This window comes from Enhydra lutris, unplaced genomic scaffold (assembly GCF_002288905.1).
Source record: "Enhydra lutris kenyoni isolate GAN:26980312 unplaced genomic scaffold, ASM228890v2 scaffoldscaffold5, whole genome shotgun sequence".
In the NCBI taxonomy this organism is placed as follows: domain Eukaryota; kingdom Metazoa; phylum Chordata; class Mammalia; order Carnivora; family Mustelidae; genus Enhydra; species Enhydra lutris.
The window spans coordinates 5,648,206-5,661,700 of record NW_019154089.1 but is presented as its reverse complement, the minus strand read 5'-3'; the positions used below and the strand labels follow the sequence as shown (position 1 = coordinate 5,661,700).

Here is a 13,495-nt window from a genome sequence, read left to right as displayed (position 1 = left end):
GGTGCACGTGCCCCTTCGTTCGGATCACTACGTTTGTATCTTTAGGGTAAATACCCAGTAGTGCAATTGCTGGGTCATAGGGTAGTTCTATTTTCAACATTTTGAGGAACCTCCATGCTGTTTTCCAGAGTGGTTGCACCAGCTTGCATTCCCACCAACAGTGTAGGAGGGTTCCCCTTTCTCCGCATCCTCGCCAGCATCTGTCATTTCCTGACTTGTTAATTTTAGCCATTCTGACTGGTGTGAGGTGATATCTCATTGTGGTTTTGATTTGTATTTCCCTGATGCCGAGTGATATGGAGCACTTTTTCATGTGTCTGTTGATTATGCCACCATCTTTGATACCTTTGCTTACTATTGACTTCTCAGTAGGTCTTCTCCAGACCTTTGCACTTTCATCTTTTGTGCTTGAGGACATGTTCCTTTCCTTTTTTTTTTTTTTTTTAATTTTTAAATTAACATATAGTGTATTATTAGCCCCAGGAGTACAGGTCCGAGAATCGCCAGGTTTACAAGCTTCACAGCACTCACCATAGTGTTTCTTTTTTTTTTTAATGGTGTTTGTTACCTTTTCACAGAATATATAGTTTAGTTTTTTTATTATCTTTATTGTTTTTCCCGTCTTGTAAAATAAAAGCTCCCTAAGAGATGTGACGTTTATCTGCTTTGTTTATTGATTTACTGAAAGTTCCCTGAACGTGTCTGGCTTGTCCAGTGAGTAAAAAGTACCATTTAGGAGTATTTTTAAAATGAACTATATTATAATATTGGATGTTATATAACTTTATATATTATATAAAATATTCACAGTATTATATAAAGTATACAGTAAACTATAATATAATGCAATTATGCTACATTTTAAAATTTAAATTCATCAAGAGAAAGCAGACTTGTCTTTTTTGTCAATTAACTTTTCAGTGGTAACTAAGTTAATTTGGATTATAAATTGTGACAGCTATTATTGTGTTTCATTTGCATACAATTTGATTTTCACTTTTGCAAATACTTTATATATCCGCCTTTAATTTTAGAAGTCTGGGCCAACAGTCACAAAAGTTGTCACTGTTGTGACAACCAAAAAAGCAGTGGTAGATTCTGATAAGAAGAAAGGTGAGCTGATGGAGAATGACCAGGATGCCATGGAGGTAATATTTCCTTAATTTTGACTTTGTTCATGATACTATTCTAGAAGGATTTATTAGAAAGCATTGGTGGAGTTGTGTTTTTCAGTTATAGAAACTAATGTTAGGAGGTATTCTTGTTATTCTCAACAGTACTGTTGCTGCATATCCAGTGGCTAGAATATTCTGCTATCTTTGACCTTTTTCTGTATGCCCACGTTTTGCTTCCTCTCTGCCCCTCATGAACTTACCTCAGACATACCAGGTGGGAGAAGACATAAAGTGACAGAATTAATTGAATTTCTTCCTACTAACGTGCCTTGTAAAGATTTGTGTGGAAGGAATTATATCAAAACTTCCTTAAAGCTATATTAGAATTGGGCACCTGGGTGGCTCAATGGGTTTAGCCTCTGCCTTCAGCTCAGTCATGATCCCATGGTCCTGGGATGGAGCCCCACATTGGGCTGTCTGCTCAGCGGGAAGCCTCATTTCCCCTCTCTCTGTCTCCGCCTGCCTCTCTGCCTACTTGTGATCTCTGTCAAATAAATAAAATCTTTTTTTTAAAAAGCTATATTAGAATTACTTTTGTTATTTTAGCTTTATGTTGTCGCTATGATATTCTGTGAGGGCCCAGAATAAAGAATGTAAGAAAGTAAAAGCCAAGGAATATTTTCTAGCAGAGGAAGGATTTATTTATCTATTTATTTATATATATATATATTTTGTTTGTTTGTTTGTTTTGTTTGTTTTTTTTTTTTTTTTAGATTTTATTTATTTGTCAGAGAGGGAGAGAGAGCGAGTGAGCACAGGCAGACAGAATGGCAGGCAGAGGCAGAGGGAGAAGCAGGCTCCCCGCCGAGCAAGGAGCCCGATGTGGGACTCGATCCCAGGACGCTAGGATCATGACCTGAGCCGAAGGCAGAGGCTTTAACCCACTGAGCCACCCAGGCGCCCCAAGAGAGGAGGATTTTAAAAGCTAGGAATATTGCCTCGCATAAGGAAGAAGTAGTAATGGTTTTAGCTTTTTAATTTTTTTTTTTAATAGTATTCTTCAGAAGAGGAAGAAGTTGATCTTCAGACAGCTCTTACAGGATATCAGACAAAACAGAGAAAGCTTCTAGAACCAGTGGACCATGGAAAAATTGAATATGAACCATTCAGAAAAAACTTTTATGTTGAAGTTCCAGAATTAGCAAAAATGTCTCAAGAGGGTAAAATTCTTTCTTTGATTTATTGGTTATTTTGGAAACGGGGATGTGCATTGCTTTGCTCGGGAGAAATACTGGATAGGTCTGTGAGTTGATGTATGAGGAGGAGGAATTTGCATGGCTTACTTGAAGAAATGGGAAAGGAAGCTAGACTGCCAGAAGTCAGAGAGTATGAACATTTGCAAAGATTCAGACCAGTGAGGAGTCAGTGTAGTTTTGGAAGTATTTTTAAAAATGAGCAAAAATTAGTTTGGCTCTTGTAGTTGAAAGTTTTAGGGTTAAGAGTACTCTTCATGTGAAGTTACCACATTAAGTATTGTTAGCCTTTTCCTTCTGGGGTTTGAGGATTAGGAACCAACGTGAAACTGTAATTATGGTTGAATAAGGATAATCTGGACAACTCTTGCTTGGAGAAAAACTGTTTGTATTACCTGTCAGTCATTGTTTTTTACTGATGTTGTGATATGAGACATGATAAAAGCCAAGTTATAGAAATTGGAGTATTCTTTTTGTCCCCAGTTAGTTGTAGCACTAATTGTATTAACTGTCTCCATGAGCTGTTCAGTAGCTTGTCCTGTAGCTTTTCTGTGGAATTACTACCTTTAGTAGCACTAAAAAAAAGATTTAAAGATTTTTAAACTTAACTGTGGCTGATTGAAAAGTAGAAGGCATTAATGGAACAATATTTAACAGCTTTTAATCTGGATTTTGTTTCGTAGAGGTCAATGTATTTCGGTTGGAAATGGAGGGCATTACTGTCAAGGGAAAAGGTTGCCCCAAACCAATTAAATCTTGGGTCCAGTGTGGAATTTCCATGAAGATCTTAAATTCTCTCAAAAAGTAAGTGGTTAGCAATTATCTACATTTTTCAGTGTCTTACTATTTAGAATGGCTCTTTTATACAATTAACTGTTACATTTTTATTCTAATAGGAAAACTTACTATTTTTTTCTAGAACAGCTTTATTGAGGTAGCATTTACATGTTGTAAAGTTTGTTCTTTGAGTTTACAGTTCAGTCATTTTTTAGTATACTTATGGAGTTAACACAGTCATCACCATAATCTAATTTTAGAACATTTCATTATCCCAAAAAGAGGCCTTGTATCCATTCGTAGTCACACTTCTTCTTTTCTCCTAAGCAGCCACTAATCTACTCTTTCTAGATTTGTCTATTGTGGATATTTCCTGTAAATGGTATTGTACTAATATAGTCTTCCGTGACCAGCTTTTTGACTTAGCATAACATTTTCAGTGTTCATCCATGATATAGAATGCCTCAGTACTTCATTTCTTTTTGGCAAATAATATTTCATTGTACAGACATACCACATTTTGGAGAACCTTATTATGGAACTTTGAGAGACCCAGAGATCTACTTCTTACCTTGTCTTACTTTGGTTTCCTTTTTAAGGCATGGCTATGAAAAGCCCACGCCAATCCAAACTCAGGCGATTCCTGCTATAATGTCTGGACGAGATTTGATTGGTATTGCCAAGACAGGAAGTGGAAAGACCATTGCTTTTCTCTTACCCATGTTTAGACACATCATGGATCAAAGGTCATTAGAAGAAGGAGAGGGGCCAATAGGTACAATTCCTTTCATTAAACTGTTTTTTCAGGTAACAGCTTTGTTGTCAGTTAATCAGAAAGACCTGATACTTTATAATGTTATATGTAACAATAAAGATGTCTTTATGTACATTTCCTTTATAAATTTGGCACTTTGGGGCTGATTTCCCCTTACCAGCAGGTGGAGTGAGAATCTTCAGAGCTCTGGCGTGACATCTCAGAAGTACAAAAACAGCCTCTCCTGGCACAGCTCAATTTTTAAACTCAGACTCGGCAGGTAGACTCCTCGTGCATCTATCTGTTTATTTATATTGAGGTTTGTGCTTAGCGAGTATCATGGATCAGTGAACTCAACATGGAAGATTGTAGGGAAATATATTTCCTTTTTTTATTTTTGGCCTTAAAAGGCTATATAGTGCCAGAATTTCATTCAGGATTAGGTCTACAGATTCATTCCTTGATTCATTTGGCAGAGATCTGTTTTGCAAATTTGAGTAGGGTTTTGGAAATTTGTTCAGTTCCTCTCTTGGAAAAAGGGGGCACAATATATTCCTACTCTGTGTGCCCCTCAGACCATGGTTGTTTCCGGAAACCGAGGTATGGCTCTGCAGCACAGTGAGTCACTTGATTATCTTTGCTCTGTGATTTGCAGTTGAGAATGATTTACATTCTTTTCAACCAGGTATTTTCCTGATGGTTGAGTGAGGCATTTAACTCTCATTTATCTTTCTATAGCATGTTCTAAAAATCTACTTAAAATTATCATACACCACAATGTCTGCTGTTTTAAAGCTTTTGAAATAGGATTTTCCAAGGTCCGTAAAACAAATAAAAACAAAAACAAAAATTAGACTGAGAAATTTGAATGTTATTGCAGAGGTTAAATTTAACACTTTAAAGCATAGCCTCCAGAATTTCGGTGGATAGTCTTTTGACATATTTATCTTTTCAGCTGTCATCATGACTCCAACTCGAGAACTGGCTTTACAAATTACTAAAGAATGTAAGAAGTTTTCGAAGACCCTGGGACTTAGAGTGGTGTGTGTTTATGGAGGAACAGGAATCAGTGAGCAGGTAGTTACAAAAGAAACATTCAGTTTTTCCATTCTTTTCTTAAATTAAATCATTTAATAATGTGAAAGTGATTTGTTTTAGTCTTTTGTATAGCCATTGCTTTTATACATTTATTCTTTTAGTATTTTCTTGTCAGGAAGTCAGGGAGGGGCAGAGGGAAAGGGGAGAGAGAATGTTCAGCAGGTTCCACGCCCAGCATGCAGCCCAGTGCGGTGCTTGATCTCACAACCCTGAGATCATGACCTGAGCCGAAATCAAGAGTCAGGTGCTTGTCCAACTAAGCCACGCAAGCATCCCTCTGTGTACAGTGATTGCTTTCAAAATCTTAAAAAAATAGGTGTAACAGTAAAGTGAGGATGAATTACGCTAATATTTTATTTTAGGATCTTGAGTCTTTTTAAAAATATTTATTTATTTTAGAGAGAGCATGGGTGGGGAGGGACAGAAAGAGAGAGGAAGTCTTAAGCAAACTCTCTGCTTAGCATGGAGCCCACCGTGGGGCTCCATCTCATCACCCTGAGATCATGACCTGAGCTGAAACCAAGTGTTGGACACTTAACTGACTGTGCCACCCAGGTGCCCAGGATTTTGAGTCATTTTTGTATGTTTGCTTTCCTGTTCCTCTTCATCTTCCTCTGCTCAAGGAAGGCAGATATTTTTTTCCATTCTACTGATAAAGAAATGGCAAGAAAGGTTAGGTATGTTGATTAAAGTATTTAGGTTAATAAGACTTGGTTTGTTCTAGACTTCTGATTCCAGACCAGCATTTATTTTCTCTAATTCATATGACATCTTTACAAGGTGGTGATGAGTGTTTTGTGCTGTATCAGTTTATCTGTATCCTTAAATAATTTCAGCAAAAATTATTTAATCATACCTTTGTATTGATTTATATTTTATTTATTTATTTGACAGAGATCACAAGTAGGCAGAGGGGCAAGCAGAGACAGAGAGGAAAGCAGGCTCCCTGCTGAGCAGAGAGCCCGATGCGGGGCTCTCTCAGGACCCTGGGATCATGACCTGAGTGGAAGGCAGAGGCTTTAACCCACTGAGCCACTCAGGCGCCCCTAATCATACCATTGTTCACTCTCTTTACTTTGGCATTTCTCCAAGTGTCTTTTTCTTTTTTAATTTATTTTTTATTTTTTATTTATTCATTTCAAAGAGAATATGAGCAGGGGGAGGTGGGTGGAGAGGGCCAGAGAGAGAGGGAGAAGCAGACTCCCCACTCAGTAGGGATCCAGATGGAAGACTTGATCCCAGGACCCTGAGTTCTTGACCCTAGTCAAAGGCAGACGCTTAACCAACTGAGCCACCCAGGTGCCCCTTTCCAAGTGTCTTCGGAAGAATGACAGTCATTAGATATTTTGCTTTAACCAGAAGGAGGGAAAAAAAATGGGTTCTGTGATCAAATAAATTTTGGAAATGTCACATTTTATAGGGTTAACGTAGGGTTTTTTCCAGTAGGGCTTCTTAGTCTTTAATAAGAAATATGTCTTGTGATACTAGAAAAATGGGATAAATTAAGTGACATTTTCTGAACTTATTTCACCACAAAACCTTTTCTAAGGAATAGTTGCTGTTGTTAAACAGTTTATGTTTTCTGAATTTATCTTCCTCAGTTGTTTTGATGACCGTTTATTGTAAGAAATGGTATTTAAAAACTAACTTGATACATGTATGAATATTATATAGAAGTCAAACAAAAGTTTTTATGATATCTAACATTCTGGTTTTTCCATTCTATTTCAATTTTAAAACACTGGTTGTGACTTTTATAATGATTCACAAATGGAAACAACTCTTAACTTGAAATAATTGGTTTATATACTTGCTTTAATTATTGCTCTCTCATGTTCCTTTCTTAGTTTTGAGGGATTGGGTCAAATTAAAATTGGTAAATGCTCTGGTTCTCATTGAGTTCAAAGTTACAGTACCATGTGGTCGTGTTGGCTGTTTCCTCTTCCTTTAGGAGTGCTCCAGCATTCCAAAGAATTAAGCGGGAATCTTTGGAGGCTTCTAATCAGACCTCACTGTCTTTACCTTATGGAGCTGTGCAAAGACCCTGGGCAGTATTTTCAGATCTGTTCAAATAAATAATAGTGATAAATAGACTGTAAAATTTCATCTTTTTCATTAGATTGCTGAGCTGAAAAGAGGTGCTGAAATTATTGTTTGCACACCTGGTCGAATGATTGACATGTTAGCAGCTAACAGTGGTAAGTCAGGGGTATTTTTTTGGTTCTCATTTCTCTTTTTTGAATTCTGTACATTTTTGTTAAAGCAGATATAAGAAATCACCAAAGTGTTTTTATATTTCTTCTTAAAGCTGTAATATCTTAAAATTTGTATTGCAACAAGCTTATTGTTGCAAGTGTTCATAAGATTATTGCAGTTTAATTTACAACTTCTTTTCAGAACTAACTCCATTTCATCTTTTTAGCCTTTAACATGGATTCTTAATCAAATTTTGGCCTAGCCTTGCTTTTAGCAGCGGTGCGGGGGTGGATTTTTTATTATTATTCTAAACTTTAGACTTTTTCCTCTACAGGAGCTAGTATTTTCTTACAATACTGGATAAATTAAGGTATTGCAGCTTCAAGAAATGTTATCTTTTGTAAATATTGCATGTTTTTTAGCTCATATGTTGTGCTTTGTTAAATTATTCCCTATCAAAACTGTTACTAAACTGTTGACATTATTTAACTTCTGTGGAGAAAGGCCCTTCAAGATTTATAGAACTGGGCTTCCGAGACGTAAGCCATCCAAGGTAGGTCATTTAATGCTGTTCCCAACTTTGCAGAACTAATGGGGGCTGCAGATGTTAGTATGGAATACTTAATATTAGAAAGCATTTATTTTGGCTTCATTTCTTATTTTTTTTGAAGAAAATGCTTTCAAAGGTTTCCATTGCAGTATTCAGTATATACATAATAGAGTATTAAAAACTGTAAGTAATGCATGTTTTTCATAGCATTCTGCTTGAATTTCTGTATACATTTACTTCTAATTCTCCATGATGTTGGTGAAGTGACATTGAAGTTGTTCGATAAATCTCTGTGCCTGTACAGCATACAAAAAGTTTTGGGTTGAATACTGATAAAATAATCCCTTGTTTTTTCTCAATGCTGCATTGATTAAGTCTCCTGACATTCATCTTGATTAATTTTACCTTTTTCCTTTATCTGTCCTTTTGTTTTATATTGAATAACTTTTATACATGTTTTTGCCAGGTGATTGATTCTTCAGTTGATAGAAATGCTTGTGTTAATCCTTTAGAAAGGCTTTCCTGTGTATGTATTTAGTTTTCTCTGGCTAAGAAGTGCTTTGCAGCTATTTAAACCAGTGGGAGTGTTTAATAAAATTGAACTTATATCTTTGTATAGGAAAAAGTATATATGCAATACATTTGGTATTATAGTCTTTGTGTAGTACTGTAGTTACCTGATGATGTTGAATAGCTTCTCATTAATATATTGACGTGCCCATTAGAAGCATCTAACTATATGGAAGTAGTTTATAAATTAATATAAAAAGGAGGTTTTCTGCATCTAAAATAGTTAGCACTGGAACTTGCTTTCCACACATACGCTGTAATCTCTAATATGTTTTTTCCTAGGTGATGCTGTCAGATAATGGCTGATGTGGCTCGATGCTTCATCTCAGTCTTAGTTTTATGATGTGTTTTGGAGAGGGCTGTTTTCTGAATTTTACAGGTCCTTCAGGCCCTATGATGGTATGCAAGAGACGAGTTTGACAAAATAAAGGGCCTCATATACCCATTGTCAGAAAGTACTTGCCATTAGATTAAGATCTTGTAGACCAAAATTTTGTTTCACTGTTTAAACATACCTAACTTACCCCTCTGGTTAAGTCAGGCATTTTAGTTCCCTTTACAGTTTTTTAAGTTCTTGGTAGTCATAAAATGAATTATGACTGATTTTTTAGTTTTCGTTTTGTCTTTATTTTTTTTCCTCATCTTAGGTCGGGTCACAAATCTTCGGAGAGTGACATACGTGGTTTTAGATGAAGCAGACAGAATGTTTGACATGGGTTTTGAACCACAGGTAATCACTAAATGTCTTAGTGTTTTGAACTGTAAAATAAACCTTGTGACTACCATGAAAATGAATTGTTCGTATGGTGTCTGAAATTTTCACACACATTTTGTTGTGCTGTAATATAGTAAGTTGAGGACATATGGAATTGAAATAGATATTTATGTTTTGAATTCCTCATAATAGGTTCAGAAGGTATTTACGCAGGCTTTCTGTGTTAGTCTTTTAAAACCATCATTGGTAAAATTAGAATTGAAGTGCTGGTAGTAGAAGCTTAAGCTTTCATATTTTATAGTTTTCATTGTCCCTTTTCTTACATGTTTTTAAATATGTATTTATTTTTAAGATCTTATTTATTAGAGAGAGAGCACAAGTGGGGGGAGGGATACAGGGAGAGGGAGAAGTAGGCTCCCCACTGAGCAAGGCGCCAAATGTGGGACTCATGACCTGAGCTGAAGGCAGAAGCTTAATCGACTGAGCCACTCAGGCACCCTCGTTGTCCTTTCAAATAAATTCCTTTACTTCATGCTTTCAGTTACCTCATGATCAATATAGCACATGCTGTTTACATTCTCCAAATGTAAAAATGAAGGCCCAGAGCATTTGTTTACCTTAGATTTTCATATTCCTCATATACACTCTTTGTCAGATATAAAATTTCGGTGATAAAAACTTAGAGGGACACATGTTAAGACGTAGTATTTTTTTTTTTTAATTAGTTAATTTTTTTTTTTTTAATTTTACTTATTTATTTGACAGAGATCACAAGTAGGCAGAGAGGCCGGCTGGGGGTGGGGGGAGGTGCAGAAGCAGGCTCCCTACTGAGCAGAGAGCCCGATGCGGGGCTCGATCCCGGGGCCCTGAGGTCATGACCTAAGCTGAAGGCAGAGGCTTTAACCCACTGAGCCACCCAGGCGCCCCGGTAGTATATTTATTAATGAGATAAGGAATGTGGGTTATCAGTGTGCTATGGATGCAAAAACAAAACAAAACAAAACTGCGTTAATTGAAATGGAGTATGAGAAAGGGACACCGGGCGCCTGGGTGGCTCAGTTGGTTAAGCGACTGCCTTCAGCTTAGGTCATGATCCCGGACTCCCGGGATAGAGTCCCGCATCGGGCTTCCAGCTCCGCCAGGAGTTTACTTCTCCCTCTGACCTTTTCCCCTCTATGCTCTCTCTCATTCTCTCTCTCTCTCAAATAAATAAATTAAGGAAAAAAAAAAAGAAAGGGGCACAGTTAAAGTGGTCTTTAATCTTTTCAGTTTATCCATGTAAGTCTCCAGAAATGTATTGCCTGTCATAGTGTGTGTGTTTAGATTTAGGGAACACAATCTAAATGAGGTACAGAAGAGCGCATAAGAGTAAACAGGACCATGTGAGAAATAGTTAAAGAAAAGAGGAATATTTAGGTTGGAGTAGAGGATTTGATAGCATCCTTTAACCCTTTGAAAAATGTCTGTCACTTGAAAGAATCATTGAGTAGACCTGGGGCCCACTTGGGAAGTTAAATGAAGCGGTATCTCAGCATAATGTGAGAAAAGGTCTGGATAAACATTACTTGGAGATGAAACAGGTGATGTTGGCAAGAGGGCACTTACTGAATATGCTTTTCATCCACGTCTTTTGGTAGAGGCAGGGTGGTCCATGTGTGGAAAGAGAGCAGGGGGAATTGATGAATCAGTTGGAGGATGGAATTAGATCTATTTAATGTTTTTCCAACTCCCAGGAAATTTTAGACTTTATGGTAGTGTTTAAGGTAGGTGTGGTGATGGGGCCTTTCTGGTCGATCAATTAAGCTTTGCCAGAAAGAGGTCAAACATTTCCCGTTGGTACGCAGAGTGTGAATCATCTCTTGCCCTTAGTGCTTACGTCTCCCTAAGTACCTGAGGGAGAAATGCTGAGTGATGGTTTGTTGCTCACTAAAACCTGTTGAAGAGAAGAAATTTTAAGAGTAAGTTAATGATTATTTTGTGAGCTGCAGTGTAGATTAAAAAGTGCTGGGTTGGGGACAGTGCCACAGAGCACTGTTGGGGCATAAAACAAGTAAAGACACTCATGTGTGAATCAAAGCTGGTACTGGTGAATGCACATCTGCACAGTGTCTTCTGTCTAGAGAGGAGTGGGCAGGCGGTATACCTCCAGACATGATTCCGTACTGAAGAAAATAATGAACATGGGGAAATAAATCATGGCCGCTGAGTATCTTTCTGAGTATAAATATGCAATAAATGTACAAGTTGTGCAATGACATGGGCAGAAGGTACAGGACTCTACTTTTCCTCATTGAAGTGTGAACAGGCTGGCAGGCCGAAAGGTGTTCGGCCAAATCTTTGTGTATTGTTTTAAACTTAACTCTTTTAGTGCCAAAAGAAGAGTTTTTAGTATGACGGATAACAGGATTTCTTTTCTTTCCTTTTTTTTTAAGATTTTATTTATTGGGGCACCTGGGTGACTAAGTTGTTAAGCATCTGCCTTTGGCTCAGGTCATGATACCAGGGTACTGGGATCGAGCCTTGCATTGGGCTCCTAGCTCAGCAGGAAGCTCTTTCCCACTCCCCTGCTTGTGTTCTCTTTCTCGCCATCTTTGTCTTTCTGTCAGATAAATATATAAAATCTTTTAAAAAGGAAGAAAAAGATTTTATTTATCTGAGAGAGAGCTGAAGGCAGACGCTTAGCCAGCTGAGCCACTCAGGGACCTTGAATAATTGGATTTTTTTTTTTTTTTTTTTTTGGATAATAGGATTTCTTAAGAAGACCACAAGCAGTAGAAGAGTTTCCCTCTTTTTTAAACCTTATTGTTTTTTTTTTAACTTACTGAAGAAAAACTTGTACTTATTAGTGGACATCTTCCTAAGGGCTACAACACAATGTGAAGAACTCCTTTTGGAACCAAAGACAATGGAAAAGTAGATTAGGAATCCATTTGTTCCTGATCTGAAATTAGAGTCTATTAAAAGTAACATTTGACAGGATATTAAAAAGCAGTTTTCCATGAGAAATTGCTCAATAGTTTCTGGGTTTGTTCTTTTTTTTATTTAATTTAGTAAAAATAAAGAGTAAGAGAAGAAATTGATTAGATAAAGAAATTAATCTTTAGCTTAAGTTAGCCACTATGGAGGATATATACTTTGGTGAAAGTATGTAAAAAATAATACTCGTCTCTGTAAAAAAATCATTACTTATGTGTTCTGTTTTTATTAACAAAGATAAGAATGTTTTAATTGGCCTAAATTTATTCATGCCTGTGTCTAATACAAAATGAAGGTCCTCAGGATTCTGAAGAGATGTACTCCAGGTTTTCACTTTCTTTCATTTTTTTTTTTTTTCCTTTTTTCTCTCTCTCTTTTTTAGGATTTATTTATTTGAGAGAGCAGGGGGAAGGGCAGAGGGAAATAATCCCAAGCAGACACCCCTCTGAGCACAGAGCCCGACTCAGGTCTCTATCCCACGACCCTAAGATCACGACCTGAGCTGAAGCCAAGAGTTAGACGCCCAACCAACCAAGCCACCAAGGCGTCCCTCCGAGCTTTCCACTTTTTTAAAAATACCAATCACATAGTAAAATGAGAGAGTAAATGTGCTTGTCAGTTGCACACTATAAAGCACCATGCTTGCATCAGTCATCTTAAGGAGCTCACTATCTCATAGGAGATTACTTTAACTTTGAAGGCTGTCTTCAAATTGGCATCAAAATTAGATAGCTGTTTAGACACCTTAGCATCTCTGAGCCTCTCTCTCTTGAAGGCACCTATGAAGTATTGGTGGATAAGCAGTTACTGAAGAATAACATGACTGCTACGTAAGGAAATTGAGGTACTAATAAAGGACAGATTTTTGAAAACTTATTTTTAAGTCTAATGTAATACTTTATATTAGAGGAAACAGATTAAGGGATGTAATTACACTTGACCAGCCCTCCCGCGCCCCCCTCCATGCTCCAAGTTTTTATGATCTAGTCCAAAAAAAAATTTTTTTTAAAGATTTTATTTATTTATTTGACAGACAGAGATCACAAGTAGGCAGAGAGGCAGGCAGAGAGTTGGTGGGGGGGAAGCAGCTCCTTGCTGAGCAGAGAGCCTGATGCGGGGCTCCATCCCAGGACCCTGGGATCATAACCTGAGCTGAAGGTAGAGGCTTTAACCCACTGAGCCACTCAGGTACCCCTCCCTAGTCCAGGGTAGGTTTTACCAACATAGATAGCAACATCTCAAGGACCCTGTTTGTGATTTAAAAATTGGGATTGGGTTGTTTACATTGGTGAGCAAATAAATTTTCTTGAGGATAAAGAGAAGCATTGCATATCATCAAGAGAAGTACAAAACAGAATGTGTTAGTCTTTTAGAATGTCTCTAAAAGGAGCATATGCCAATGATCAGGAGTTGAATCAACAAAAAGTGGAAAAACTGCTACCTTTGTAAACATTAGTGACTGAACTGATGACCTTAGTTTTAGCGTATGAG

General features: G+C 37.2%; 1 protein-coding gene across 6 annotated transcripts in view; it reads left to right on the top strand.

Moving 5' to 3' along the window:
• The window catches only part of LOC111140947 (DEAD-box helicase 46), a 70,788-nt gene that overhangs the window by 20,274 nt on the left and 37,019 nt on the right, over window positions 1-13,495 (top strand). For all 6 annotated transcript variants that reach the window (XR_002640176.1, XR_002640177.1, XM_022493220.1 and 3 more), the window contains exons 7-13: window positions 1,035-1,148; window positions 2,170-2,335; window positions 3,052-3,172; window positions 3,745-3,920; window positions 4,855-4,976; window positions 7,117-7,195; window positions 8,961-9,043. Coding sequence is in view for 4 of the 6 variants with exons in the window: in XM_022493220.1 (XP_022348928.1) it covers window positions 1,035-1,148; window positions 2,170-2,335; window positions 3,052-3,172; window positions 3,745-3,920; window positions 4,855-4,976; window positions 7,117-7,195; window positions 8,961-9,043 (861 nt within the window). In the remaining 2 variants the exon portion in view is untranslated. The remainder of the gene's footprint in view (window positions 1-1,034; window positions 1,149-2,169; window positions 2,336-3,051; window positions 3,173-3,744; window positions 3,921-4,854; window positions 4,977-7,116; window positions 7,196-8,960; window positions 9,044-13,495) is intronic.